At 38.1% G+C, this 15,648-nt stretch overlaps 1 protein-coding gene across 1 annotated transcript in view; it reads left to right on the top strand.

Moving 5' to 3' along the window:
- Window positions 1-15,648, top strand: part of TMEM132D (transmembrane protein 132D) — a 722,321-nt gene that overhangs the window by 307,935 nt on the left and 398,738 nt on the right. Inside the window, exons 3-4 of the mRNA XM_077159548.1 lie at window positions 1,282-1,374; window positions 8,228-8,240. Of these exons, the coding sequence (XP_077015663.1) occupies window positions 1,282-1,374; window positions 8,228-8,240 (106 nt within the window). The remainder of the gene's footprint in view (window positions 1-1,281; window positions 1,375-8,227; window positions 8,241-15,648) is intronic.

Consider the following 15,648-nt stretch of genomic DNA (forward strand, 5'->3'; position numbering starts at 1 on the left):
CATACAAGTCAGGCTGTAAATCAAACTGTTTGCAATTTATTGTGTTCTGCTTTCACCATGCACTTGTAAATCCTTGTACATATATTCGTTAAATTTGAAATCGCTTAGAGAAAAATAAGGACACAGGAGAAAACCAGTTCTGCTGTGTTTTCTTCTCCCTCACTCATCCAGCCTCTCTCCGAAGAAAGGTTACTGGTATCTTGGAGGGAAAATCTGTAGCCGTATCATCTTTCCTGTTCCACAAGTAAAGGAAGGAAGGAATTCATGAATGGAAGATAAAAATAAGAAATGAAGTCTGTGATGGAAAGGACGCTTTGGTCAGTTTGTTTTTGTCTAAAGTCCAAGCAGATGTTAGCATGACATATTCTCACCAGTGTTGAGTAACAGAGAATGTGAATGGGTTCAAAATAAGCTTCAGCACCTGGAAGTTTGAGGTGAGACCAAAGAAAGCTTCTCCTTCCTACAGTGTGTTAGCACTCACTTTAAACCCTGGCTCATGTACTCATGAGCTGTGGGTGCAGCCAGGTAAACCTCAGCTTCTCCAAACCCCAGGCTTCTTACCTGCTTAAGGGAAATTAAAGTGGTCCTGATCACAGGGGGTGGTTATATGAGTTAGATGGGATGAAGCGATTATAGACTTAGCAGAGTACCTGGCTCATGGCAGATACTCAATTAGTGTGATGATGATGATGAGGATGCATTAGAAAAAGTACAGACTTAGAGGCCAGATGGCCCTCAAATCTCAGCTCCACCGTTGGTGTGGGAGCCCCCATTAGTTCCCTGCCCTGTCAGTGCCTCATCTTCCTCATTTTGGACTCGTGAAGTAGTTGAGAGAATTAGATAAGATAATATAGATGAAGTGACCATCTGTGCCTGGCTCATACAAGACATTCAGTGAAGAGACTCTGTTTTGTTTTGGTTTTTTTGCAGTTTTAATTCATTTCCCCTTTCTGTTTAGTTCCACCTGTCTCAGAATTTCCAGGTGGTTCATTTTTTTTTTTTTTTTTTTAAAGCTGAAAGCATGCACTAGCACAGTAATAATCTGTGTCTCATGTAACTAATGATTGTTCCTGTCACTGTGCTCTCACTAGCTCCCCCGGAAAAGGTAGAAAAAAAAAAACAGGGAAAGGACAGCTGGATGGAAAGTGACTGCGGTTAAATCCTGTTGTACATGAGCTTGGCCCTGCAAGGCGATGGTGCCTCATTAGCTTCCCTGCCCCAGCAGCAGCGGTCACCAGGACTCCCGGCGCTGTCTGAGAAATGCATTACTGTCTCCAACAGGGCAAAGGTGAAGAGAGGCGTGAGCATCGTCGGGGTGAGAGCCAGCAGCCCCTCAGTCTGGGAAGTCAGGGAGAGCTCGGAGCACACGGGGAGGTACGCGCCTGCTGTCATCGTCTGTCAGAAGAAATCTGCTGGCTTGGAAAACAGGTGAGTCCCAGCTGGCCTTGGATGGGTTCACAGCAGCTGCAGTTGTGGCCTCCTCTCCCCTAGATTGGCTGACAGCCACTTTCCCTGCAGTGTCCATTGTGTGTGTGTGTATTTGCGCCTCCAGGTCTGGTGGATGAGCTCCTTCACTGGGGAGGGGGCCTGTCAATCACAGAGGGCTCACTCCAACCCCCGCACAGCCTGTCACCTGCAAGGCCCACCCCGCGTAGATGGGATCTGCCTACAAATGGCGTTCCACTTCATCCTGTCCCTTTTTGCTCCCATGTCATAGGGGGAACCAAGAGTGGGGGCATCTCTGAAAAAATGTCACAATTTGCATGGGTTATAAAAGAGGGGCCCACATAACTCAGCACACAGGGTTGCGCTGCCCATTTCTATATGTTTATAGAACCGGTGGGATGGGGCCTCTGTGCAGACAATTCTTAATGACACAGGGAATTCTTCTCTGTGGATCACAAGGATTTGTGTGTCACTTTAGAGAGAAATTAAAACCTGAATCTGTGTCTGATATTCACCAAATTCACAGCTGGGAAAAGAGGGACTTGGAAACTCAGTAGTTCTTCATTTACTCTGGTCTCCCCAAACCTCATTTGTGAGTCTGGAGAATTCCTAGTCTGGTCACATCTATTTGCCAATGGAGGTTGATTTTTGTTCCCTGTTATTACTGAACATTTGAACAATGACTGAAGAAAGAATCCCAGGTATGTAACACATTATTTTTGGAGGGCAGACCTTTAAACTTCATAGGTCAGTGTTTGGAAAATATTTTTATTTTCCATTACATAGAGGACATAAATCTCAGTGGCTGCCTACTGCGCTTTTTTCAGTTTGTCATCAAGGAGCATTTCAAACCAATTTGTCTATAATTTGATTTGGATTCCCTTCTGTGGTCCAGAAGCCTTGTTTGGGGCTGGTGGTTGGAGGTTTGGGTCATCAGTAGCTCTGGTTTTGGATGTTTCCTTTTGTTTGAAGATTTTTCATAATTTGTAGGGCCAATATGGAAGCAAAAGAGGGAATCTTCGTTTGATTTCTGTCTTAAATGCTAATGTAACAATAGTGTGCCATTGGATTAGCTTGTTGGACTTTCAGATTTCAAACATGTCCGTGTCAGTACTGTGGTTTGGGAAATCAGGTGTCCCTTCAATAAAAGGCTTGTTTTATGTTGTGTAGTCAGAAAAAATTAGAAGGAATAGGTAATAGTTAGGTAGATAGACAGACAGACAGGCAATTTTATCCCTTTCCAGGTGATGAAGAGAAGTTTGGAGGAAAGGATCTCCTCTCGTGTGCTTTTCTTTCCTCTTGAGTGCTCTCTTGGCTTCTACTCGCGTGCACTAGTGGTCGTTCTGTGTTATCCATGAAAAAGGGATTTCAATCCTCAGAAAACTTGCGTGAATTATTTCTTTTTGCTATTGACCTCCTGGTTAAGAATTAGTTCCATTTGTCTTAGGCATGGAGAAGAAGGTAAGGGCACTTTCCAAAGGTAGTTTGTCCCTAAAAGGTATAAGCTGCTATTTTTATGGATCCAGTAATTAAGGGGCTTCCAAGGAGTTTAGACGTCTCTTTGAATGGAACACAAAGTGAGCATCTTCAGAACCTCTGCAGACATATAAGTCATTGCTTATTATTTAGTTTTCTTTCATCTATACAGTATTTCCCTTAAGAAATGGGTACCCTGAAGGGAATAAGAAGCTGTTCTTTGAAAGTCCCACTGTTATAATGCCATTTCATATGGAGAATGTTTGTATGGTATATGTATGTATATACACAATATCATACATGCATATGGGACATATGTATGATATAGGTGCACTGCATATACACATACTTTTATATGTATTTTACGTATACCAGTATTTGTTGATATAGGGGATTATTTTATTTTTTGAAATCCAGTTCTCACACTAAAGCTAAGAAGGTTTTGCCCAATGAGGAAGTTCTTGAGTGAATACTCTTTGAATTTAGGAATCATCTGTATCTTCTTTGCAAATATTTTCCCACATCCTAAAGCCCCATCTGGTGCACTGTGGACTCTCCACAAACATTTGTTTAATGAACTTCTTAAATTAGAACATATCTCTGTTACCTTATGTGTTACAATATATATCTGTATGTACATGTACTGACTAGTCTCCAGTATATGCTGTTCAAAAAAAAAAAAACTAAAACTAAAAGTAGGCATATTGAGACTGCATTTGGGGAGATTCCTGTTAAATGTGCTTTTATGAGCAGAAAGTGTCCAGAGCAGATAATACAAGAGATTGGCTACCGTGATGGCTGCTGGGGAGAAGATGGGAAGCAGCTTACTTTTTTAGTGAATATTTCGAACTGTTTTGATACTTTTTCATTGTTTTTTACCTATTTAATAAAGTGTACACAGTTGAAAATTAGATGCATTATAGGTTGTATCTTCGATAATATATTCAACTTTTATCATCACTGCAAAAATGTTCATTTTATGTCTGTCTTTAGGAAAGAAAAATCAAGCTCCATTATTCGGGATAGTGAGTAGATTGGATAAGATCTATTTCACCCTATCTGAAGCATAATTGGAGAAGGTATTATAGAGAGGATATTTTAATAATGTTAGTAGATTTTGCTTCAGAAGCTGTTTTGCTTTATAAATTCTTACTCTCTTCAAATGTTTTTCAATTATGCTTGAAAGTCAGAATCTGATCATATGAATGCAAAAGAGGCCATCTTAATTAGCTTGAGAGCCATAGATTTTGTCTCGCTAATATTTTACATTGGATCAGGAAGTTGTGTTAATGAAGTTAAGTCACTGTGACAGGTATAATTTTATGGATTAAGGAGACACTTTCGTGCCAGAGATGAATTCAACAGGAAGGAGTGGAGATCTTTTATCTAAGTTGAAATACATCCTTCGTCGTTTGAAGAAGTTTGGTTTCTGAAAACCTTATCATAACAGTATTAAGATATACATGCTATTTCAGCTATCAGATCTGTTTTGATTGAGCATTGCCAACAAATATTATGGAACGGAAGTAGAATAACTAATTATACTCTATTGATCAAACTCCACGTTTTCAGAATCTCAGTCACTATAGTACTACGACATCTTAAAGAAATGTGTAACACAAAGCCATATATTTTCATTTTCTTGCTATTTTCTCTGTATATGTTTTTTCCCCAATATTTACCATAGTTGGCTTTTGGATGATTTTGTGTGGCATGTAACAATGGGATTAAATAAATAATAATACAAAACTTGCATGCTTTTCCATTCTTGATGAAGGTTTCTGATTGAGAAGTCCATCTCTCTCAAGACCTAATAGATTGTAGACAGGCAAGAGTATATCTATCTATCTATCTATCTCTCTATATATAAAGTTTAATCACGTTCTCATAATTATCTTCCATTTATGTCCTGTGATAGTCATTTTCCATTTATTATTGGTAACAGATTTCATTTTAAAACACGTCTATGTAAGTGAAAACATTACTTGCCATAATTAAGTAACTGATACTTCACATATAAATGGATATGATTAAAATCATGAACTTGGTACTCAAAGTTAGACTATTCTGGTGTTAATCAATGCATGTCCAAACTCTATCTGTTAGTATTAGGTTTGATTAATTTCCTTAAAGCCAATGAGTGGTTTAAATAAGAGAGAAGTTTGTTTCTGTCTCACGTGAAACCAGCCTGGCGAGGACTGGAGTGGCAGGTCCCCAGCACCATCAGAATCCTAGGCACTTGGTTTTCTCTAGCACCATGCTAATTAATGCACAGCTCTCCTCCTCCTAGATTAAGGTGGCTGCTGATGTGCCGGTGATCCCATCAGCATTGCAGGCTGAAGAAAAGTAAGTAAGAGGAAAGGATCTGCCTAGCTGGGTCAGCTCCTTTTAAGCAGCAGCGCTGAAAGCTCCCCCACCCCCACGTCCCGCAACTCTCCTTGCATCTGTTAGGTCAGAACTTAATCACATGGTCACACCAAACTTCAAAAGAAAGTGAGAAACATCATCTGTTACAGGCAGTGATAGGCTCAGCCCAGAATCAGTGTCCTGCTCCCCACAAAAGAAGAGTAGACCAGATAGGTTGGGCAACCAACAATCTCTCCCTCAGCAATTTTTATCAAGAATCAATGCTTTGGGGTTTCCAGCTGAATGCTGAAAAGAATCCAGTCTCTAATTCTCTCCCTCACTTTACCGGGTTCCCATGGAATTTTCCAATGAAATGCCATGGGGTGAGGAAGCCCAGATCAGCACCGGAAAGCAGAAAAATGCTCATGCACCTGTTAGAAGCATAGAGCGATGTCTGTGGGGGTGCAGACAGGCCTAGATTGAAGGAGCAGGCAAAGACAGCCAGGCCCGACCCTGCATTGTAGGAAAAGGTACTGGACCCGGAATGTAAGTGAAGAAGACCTGGGCAGTGAAAGGAAAAGCAGCCCTCTCTTCTAACGCAGACAATAGGGTGTGACACAGGTGGGCACCGCAACCAGCACCAGCTTTCCTACCTGGACAGACATCTATTACAAGCAAAGGAACTAAACAGGCAAAAGCCCATCGATCTGCGAAAAGATCCTGCAAATGTTGGTTTGGGGAAAACCATTAAAAATTAGAGGAAGACAGAATTGCCTGCATGAAATGGAAATGGTTTTAGGAACTGGACGGTACTCCTAATTTCACAGTAAGCGTTGTATCATAAAAGAGAGACCAAACAGATGATGAAAAGATTATAGGAAGTTTGAAAACACACTAATCACTAGATTTACTGTCACAGAAAATAAAGTCAGTGGGTTGAATGAGCACTTTAGAAAAAAGAGAAACTTCAGAGAAAGAGAAACAGGTAGAGATTTAAAAAAAAATTGAAACCCAATCAAATAAGAGTATTAAAAAAGAACAAAATATGAAAACAGGGACAGACAAGGTGAAAAACAAAACTTAGAGAAATAATAGAAAAAGTTTGTGACCTTTTAGAAGACCAAAGCATTAGAAGCTACAGAGATCAGACACGGTTATGCAAACGGTAGACATGTTCATTATAGCTACTTTTAGAGAGCAATTTGACAGTATATCAACACGCTTAAAATATGGGCACAAACTTTGATTTCAAACTTTGATTTAAAGCTCCTTTTCTGAATGAACTATCAGAAATATGTCAAAATCTCTATCTAGATAGATGTTTATCACAAAGTTTTTAGCAGTAAATATTGAAGAAGGATTGGTGAAGTAATGTATCAGAATGTTATATAGCCATGAGAATATACTGTAGAAGAATATTTAGCAGTTTATGAAAATGTTTACTGTGAGATGCCAAGTAAAAAGCAGATTTTAAGCCCCCAGCTAACCTCCTATTTAACGATGAAAGACTGGATGCTTTGTCCCTAAAATGACAATCCAGCAACAGATGTCCTGCTCACCGCTTCTGTTCACCCTTGTTCTGAAAGTCCTACCCCAAACAATTAGGCATGTAAAAGATTGGGAAAGAAGTAAAGTGGTCCATATCTGCAGGTGACATAATCTTGTATATAGAGAATCCACATATACATAAAAAAAATCTATCAGAACTAATAATGGGTTTGGCAAGATTGTAGAGTACACCATCAACCTACAGAAATCAATTGCATGTCTACACTCTAGAATAACCAATGCAAAAATTAAATTAAGAAGAAAATCAGGTGGTTGATGGTGGCTCAGTGGCAGAGTTCTCGCCTGCCATGCTGGAGACCTGGGTTCGATTCCTGGTGCCTGCCCATGCAAAAAAAAAAAAAAAAAAAAGAAATCAATTTTCAATATCAGGAAATGAATGAAATACTTAGAAATAAATTTTTGAAAAAATACAAGATTCTGCTGTTCTGTATATACCCAGAAGATCTGAAAGCAGAGACAGAAACAGACATTTGCACACCAGTGTTCACAGCAGCATTATTCATAACTGCCAAAAGATGGAAGCAACTTAAGTGTCCATCAGCCAATGAGTGGATAAACAAAATATGGTATATACATTCAATGGAATATTCAGCAAAAGAAGGAATGAAGTCCCAGAGCACATGGCAACATGGATTAACCTTGAGGACATTATGTTGAGTGAAATAAGTCAGACACAAAAGGACAAATATTTTATGATCTAACTAGTATGAACTGATGATAATAAGTAAACTCAAAGACATAAAATCTGGGATATAGGTTACCAAGGGATAGAGTAAGGCTAGAGAATGGGGAGTGGTTGCTTAATATGTGTAGAATTTTTAACTAGGTTAAACTTAAACGTATGGAAATAGAGGTGACAGTAACATGTTATTGCGAGTTTAATAATGCTGAATTTTATGTGAATGTGGTGGAAAGGGGTAGTTTAGAGTTGAATATGTCACCAGAAAGAAAAGGTTAAGACCTGGGACTGCATCTTGTGGTAATGATGACTGTTATCAACAGCACAAATGTAGAAAAAGTTATTCCATGAACTAGAACAAATGTACAACACTATTACAAGAAGTTAATAATAGAGTGGCTAATACAGTTAGCAGTAATATCTTACTTTTCATTCATCAGCGGTGACAAATGCACCACACCAATACTATGGGTCAGTAATGGAGGGGCGGGGAGTATGGGATGTTTTGAGTTTTCTTTTATCTTTTTACTTTTTATTTAAAATTTTTTTAGGAGTGATGAAGACATTCTAAAATCTATTTTGGTGATGAATAAACAAATATGTGATGATACAGTGAGCCACAGATTGTATACTTTGGTTGGATTGTACGGTATGTGAATGTATCTTAACAATATTGCATTAAAAATTCACAGAAATAGGGCAGTGTGACAGTGGCTCTGGCAGAGTTCTCGCCTGCCATACCAGACACCCGGGTTTGATTCCTGGTGTCTGCTCATGCAAAAAAAAAAAAAAAAAAAAAAAATTCACAAGTAAAAGAAGAAAATAGAAATGCAGGACTTGTACACAGAAAACTATAAAATATTGTTGAAACAAATTGAAGAAGACTTAAATAAATGGAAAAGGCATTCCATGTGAGTGGATTAGAAGACTTAAATTGGCAGTTCAACCAAAATTTAACATTTAATGGAATCACTGTCAGTATTCTAGTTGCCTTTTTTTGGTAGAAATTGACAAGCTGATCTAAATTCTTAAGGTAATATAAGAGATCCATAGTAGTCAAATACTCCTGAAATAATAGGTGCAGTATTTCTGTTTCAGATAATGAAAAGTTGGAATAATGAATGCTGGTGATGATAGCACCATATTGTGAATGTAATTAATGCCCCTGAAATTATACTTGAAAGTGGTTAAAAAGGAGAAATTTTTAGTTGTTCATATAAAAAGTAAAAAACAAAAACACTTTCATTGTAAAGCTGTACTAATCAAGACAATGTTGTTGTGGCATAAGAATAAACACATATCAATTGAAAGAGTTGAAGGTTCAGAAATAATCCTGTGCATTTATGATCAATTGATTTTTGACAGTGGTGCTATGACAATTCAATGGGGAAAGTTCCTCTTTTCAACTAACGGTGCCAAGACAACTGGATATCAACATCAAAATAATGGCTTTGGATCCCTGCCTCTCATACCATGTATAAAATTTAACTCAAAATGGATCATCTAATTGCAAGACCTAAAATTAAAAACTCAGAAGAAAACAGAAGAATGAATATTCATGGCCTTGGGGTAGGCAACAGTTTATTTGATCAAGCACCAAAAGCATAAGTGATGAGAAAAAAAATAGATAAATTGGTCCTCATCAAAATGAAAATGCATGTGCCTCAAAGGACACCATCAAGAAAATTAAAATCCATCGACGCCTACCTCATAACATAGTAATTTTTTCATATGGATTTAATCCATTTAATTTTTCAAAATGGATCAAAGACCTAAATATCAGAGCTAAAAGCATTAAACTCTTAGGGAAAAACATAGGGGAAAATACTCATGACCTTGGATTTGGCAATGATTTATTAGATATAACACCAACAGCATAAACAATAAATGAAAAATAGATAAATTGGACCTCATCAAAAGTTTCTTTTAATTGTATCTCAAAGGACATCATCAAGAAAGTGAAAAGACGACGAGAATGGGAGAAAGTAGCTGCACATCAGTATATCTGATAAGGGTTTAACGTCCAGAATATATAAAGAATTTCTACATCTCAATAGCCAAAAGACAAATAACCCAATTTAAAAATGGGTAAAGGAGATGAATAGACATTTCTTCAAATAAAGTATACAGATGGCCAGTATGCATGTACATGAAAAGTTGTTCAACATTCTGAGTATGAAACTACCTGTGCAACATCGGTGGCCTTTTCTTTAGAGAGGGACAGACAGAACAGCACCCTTTGCTCAGTGGGTCACTTGGAATTAATTCAGTGAAAGAACCAGAGCAAATAAGCAAATAATATCCCATCGTTTCTTTTGCAAATGTATCTAGACACATTTACTCTGAAATGGAAACACTAGAGAAAAAAAAGAAAAGATATTTAACATCTTTAGTCATTATGGAAATACAAATCAAAACCACAATGAGATGCCACTTCACACTCAGCCAGGAGACTGTGATATAATAAATGAATGAATGAATGAAACAGAAAATAACAAACATTGGTGAGAGTGCCTAGAAAGAGAAATACTTATACATTGCTGTTGGGAATGTAAAGGGTGCAGCTGCTGTGAAAAAGTTTCACTTCCTCAAAAAGTTAAACAGAATGACCATATGAACCAACAGTTTCACTGCTGCATTATACCCATATACAGATGAATGGATAAACAAATGGTAATATATCCACACAAGGGAACATTAGTCAGCCATAAAAAGGAATGACGTTCTGATACATGCTACAAGATGGATGGATCTTGAAATCATCAAACTAAGTGAAATTTCAGAAACAAAAGAGCAAATATTACATGTTTCCACTTACATGAAATATCTAAAATAAGTAAGCTCACAGATATAGAAAGTATACTAGAGTTTACTAGGGGTTTGGGGAGGGAAAGAAAGGAAATTACTACTTAATGGGTACAGAGTTTATGTTTAGATTGATGAAAACATTTTAGCAATGAATAGGGGCCCTGATTACACCACTTTGTGACTGTAATTCACACTACTGAATTTTACCCTTAAAAATTAAAATGAGAAAACTTTTGTTATATATTTATTAGCATCAAATTTATTTTTAAAAAGGCAACCCAGAAAATGAAAAAAAGTGCTTACAAATCAAATATCTTATAAAGGATTTGTATCCAGAATATATAAAAAAAACTCTTATAATGCAACAATAAAAAAAATTTAACTGGGCAGAGGACTTTAGAATAGACATTTCTCCAAAGAAGTTACACAAATGTTCAATAAACAGATGAACAGATGCTCGACATCATTTACCATTAGGGAAATGTAAATCAAAACCGCAATGGGATGCCACTTTATACCCCAAAGGATAGCGTTCATTTAAAAAGTTGAAAATTAGTATAGGGGAGGATGTGGAAAAAGTAGATCTCTCTTACATTGCTGATGGGATTGTAAATTGGTGAAGCCGCTTTGGAAAACAATTTGGCCATTCCTCAAAATGTTAAACAAAGAGAAGCATATGACTTTAACAATTCCATTCATAGTTACACATCCTAAGTAAAGGAAACACACATTAAGGCAAAAACTTGTATGCAGTTGTTCCCAGCAGCATTATTTATCGTTGTCAACAGAAGTGGAAACAACCTAGATGCCCATTAGCTGGTGAGTACTGCAGTGGAATACTGTACAACAATTACAAGGAGTAAAGTGCCGATTCATGCTACCACATAGATAAACCCTGGGAACATGATGCTAAGTGAAAGAAGTCAGTCATAAAGGGCCATGTATTAAAGAATTCCATTCATAGGAAATGTTCGGAATAGACCAATCCACAGAGACAAGATTAGTGATTGCAGGGGCTGGGGAGCGGGTGCCTAGGAGGGAAGAGGAATGGAGAGTGACTGCTAATGGGTGCAGGGTTTCTTTTTGATTAAAGTATTCAAAAATGAGATAGTTGTGATTGTTGCATGCTGTGAATTTTCAAAACCACTGAAATGTGTACTTTAAAAAGATGAATTTTATATGTGATTTATATCTCAGTAAGCTATAATAAAAAGAGTAGATTATAAAAGGGGCGACAGATAATGCTGGTGGTGTTTGCAGGTCCATATGAAACAGGGAAGACAGGGAAGAGTCAGTCAGGGTGTCGGGAAGGCTTGCCCCCAGGTGACCACATTCTTTGAGATTAAAGTTTTCTTCTTTATATGCTCACTGGGTATTTCTGACATTTTCCAAAATGAACCTGAACTTTTAATTAGGAAAATATAATATACTGAAAATGGAAAGAAATAAAGTTGTGGAGCACAGTGACTGTACAAATTGCTTTTAAGAGATTCCTGGATTTTTATCCTTGTCATTGCCAACTGGAATACTGACTCTTTTCTTCTTTTGGAAGCCTTGCTTGTCTGGTGGCTTGCCCTTGAAGCCGAAAAGATCTGGGCTTTTGCTTTGGATAAAAATTACTTGCAATGGAGATATTATGTAATGGAGGTTGTTTAAAAAGTGTTCAGTTTTGCTTTGGAAGCAAAAGCCTTAATGCTTATACTCTATGCTGCTTGGCCATGCCAAGATGACAGACCAAGTGATAGAAAATAAACATTTCTTCCTTTACTTTTGTGATAATTTGATTAGAGATATTTTGCATCAGTCGGGCTTCAGGGAGACAGCTCATATTTTTTGACACCTAAAACTTGAATTTCATCAAAAAATATCTGAGACGGTAGTATAAAGTTATCAAAATGAGATTTCTTTTCTTGTGTGCAAGTGTGATTTTTTTGATACCTTCAATGCTTTCAGTGTCCTCATCATTAACTCTTATGGCTCATCATAATCATACTTACTCCCATCTGAATGATGATTCCTTCCAAAAGAGTGGAAGGAGCCTAAACAAAGATTCAGGGAATCTAATATTTAGTTCTTATTCTCAGGCTGACTGACAGTGGTGTCTGCCGGGTCACTGGAGAGGGAATGCAAGTTTTTCTTCTGTTATTGGCATAACAGTGTCATTCTTACTGGATGTTATGAGAATCGAATATAATCATATATGTGAATATGCTTTGCTTTTCCCCCCTATTATTTATTTTTATTCCATGTGTTCTACTCGTCTGTTGACAAGGTAGATAAAAGGAGCATCAGACACAAGGTTTTCACGATCACGCAGACACATTGTGAAAGCTTTATCATTATACAATTATCATCAAGAAACATGGCTGCTGGAACACAGCTCTGCATTTTCAGGCACTTCCCTCCAGCCTCTCCATTACATCTTGAATAACAAGGTGATATCTACTTAATGCCTAAGAATAACCTCCAGGATAACCTCTCAACTCTGTTTGGAATCTCTCAGCCATTGACGCTTTGTCTCCTTTCACTCTTCCCCCTTTTGGTTGAGAGGGTTTTCCCAATCCCTTGCTGCGGAGTCCCAGCTCCCTGTAGGGTTTCTGTATCTCCTTGAATTTAAAAGTGCTTCCAGGTGAACCTGAAGTTCCAGTTCTAGATTGGTCTCATCTGGATAAAAGCTGGGACATGGACACAGAGAGATAGGTAGAAGGCTGTTCACTGCAGCCTTGTAAAAATAACATGCAGTCGGAAGCATCCTAAGTGCCGGTCATGAGGTGAATTGATTTAGAATAGCCCATTCCTATAGTGGAATCTTCTGCAGTCACTGGGAGAAATGCTGTAGATGTGTGTTTTTCCACATCGATTGACATCAGAATGTGGTACTGAATAGGGGAATCTTGAGTAATACTATGCAGCGTATAATACAACTCACGTAATCATGGCAGACACACAGAGAGGTGTGACTGTGCTGAAGATTACTGATTGAATGCAACCATGAAATCCATGCGTGGAACCCGCTTCGGACGAGGGGAACCTCGGCGGGTAGAGCTTTCGGAGCGCCCTGACAGTGCTGCGGTTCGTCCTGGCATACAAAGGAGCTAGGCAGCCGGCATGATTCAGGCATGTGGCATCACAATTAAGAGGAATTATGAGCCCAATTCTCCAAGAAATTATACCTCGGGCTCACTCATTTGCCATTTCCTGACTCATTCAGTCCCATTATGCAGGAGCGGAGGAAAGTGTGAGATTTGCCTTAATTTACCCTTGTGTTGCTTTACTTTTATTACACCCATATATTTGATATTTAATATCTCCCATTTCCAAGTAGACTACCAAATTTAGAGTTAAATTATTTAGCATCTCCTTTCGGTGGGTAGCGGCGTGAGTTACTGCCACGTGCCGTTACTTGTGGCAACTGCCATTGCTTCCGACAGGCTCTCTGGAGTGCTGTAACCCCAAAATACCAGACTGCCTTTTCCACGACAGCCTCAGAAGTAACAAATGCAGCACAAATAAGAACCTAATAGCAACAGTAATTATATTATGCCGCTTGCTGGCGTTCATCAAAACTGCTTCACGAGCAGCCTCCAGGACTGTACGTCAAGCCTGGCTAATATCTGGTTGCCGTGGTTTGTGATTCTACGGAACCCTGCTGACCCACTCTATTTTACTTTGAGGAAAAATAAAATTCTTCATTCATTGGAATTACCAAAAATGTCTGCAGTAGCAGAAATATCTAATGCAATACAAAACATCCTATCTAGAAAACCATGTGCTGCTATTCGTCTTCACGTAAATTTCTGAACTTGAATCTGCAGTGAACAGGATGCATATACAGCATGTGCGTATGTATAAACACAGGCATATTTGCAGAGCCCTCAGCTTCCTTCTGTCTGAATATGAACAGCATTATCAGCAGTCTGTAAGGAAAAACATGTCCGTATCTATTATATTTCTCTCTCTATATATGTGTTTTTATTTGTATAATACATCATACCCATATCTATAGAATATATATGTATCTTTATCCATATCTATCTATCGATTATATCAATATCAGTAAATAAATCTACATCTGTCATCATATATCAGTGCATAATACAGTTGCATGATGCAGAATCTAAGAGCACTGTTTATTTGCTAAGGGCTGTGAACATTTGCAGTCATGTTTGATTTCACAGGTGATAGAGCACGCATTTCTGAGCATCTCCTAAAATGTCTTGGATGTTTTTGAGGGGCAGGGGTCCCTGCAAAGCAGTCTCTTAGATCATGTAGCCGAATGGGGCACACAGTCTTTAGGTCCCTACCTTCTTTCTCCATGACAACCCTTTACAGTGAGCAGCCTATCGAGAATCTTGAAGTCTCCAGAGTTCCCTGGTGTGCTTAGCTCGATGGAAAAGTACTGTGTTTGGATTATCTGTTTCCTAAAGACCTAGGGTGCAGTTTAGAAAGATGAAGTATTTCATGGAACATTAACAAAAAGAAACAAAAGAAAAATTATAGGCTCCATCCAAAGAAGCATTATTTACAGTCCAATTGTGAAGGGTATTATCTTGTTTCTTATCGTCTAAAAATTTCTTTCTTATTATTGTTCTCCTGAACAGGATGTCTTATTTTGTTTTTTTTAAGTGAATGTGCCCTGGATTTTCTGTCATTTCTAAAAGCAGCTTGCTTTCCTCTGAAAGCTTTCGACTTCCATGCTGTGTGCCAATTAGTCCAAGATATTTCCTTGCTGAATTCCTAGTCCTTTAGCCCCAGTGATGAATTGTGATGCCAGTTAGCCTGGTGTATGTTGTCCTCTTATGAATGGCATTTGGACTCGGGCAAAGGTGGAGAAATTTGCGGTAGGGGCTTGTGGCTTTATATTCTTACTAAGATCTCTTATTTTTCCCTGCAGTATTTGTGTTATAAATTACATACCATAGAATTCAGCCAAGCAGTTGAGTGAGGGTCAGTGCACTTACTTGGTTTTGCAAGTGTCACCACAACCCACTTTTAGGACACTTCTAACACTAGAAATAGTCCCTTCATACCTATTTGTAGCAAAAGCCCTCTACTACGCTAATCCCACGAAACCGCTTGTCAGCTTTATGTTTCTATAATTTTGCCTTTTAAATAATAACCAAAACTATAAACAGCTCAAATGTTTATCAACTTGTGAATTGATGAACTGGTATATTCAAGCAGTGGAATATTCCTTGGCAGTGAAAAGGGAAAAATAACTGATACTTGAAAAAACACATGGATAAACCATAAAACCATTGTGCTAAGTGATAGAAACTTGGCAAATGAGACTACATATTTTATGGTTCCATTTGTATGAAATT

The sequence above is a fragment of the Tamandua tetradactyla genome, chromosome 5, assembly GCF_023851605.1.
Source record: "Tamandua tetradactyla isolate mTamTet1 chromosome 5, mTamTet1.pri, whole genome shotgun sequence".
Taxonomy (NCBI): Eukaryota; Metazoa; Chordata; class Mammalia; order Pilosa; family Myrmecophagidae; genus Tamandua; species Tamandua tetradactyla.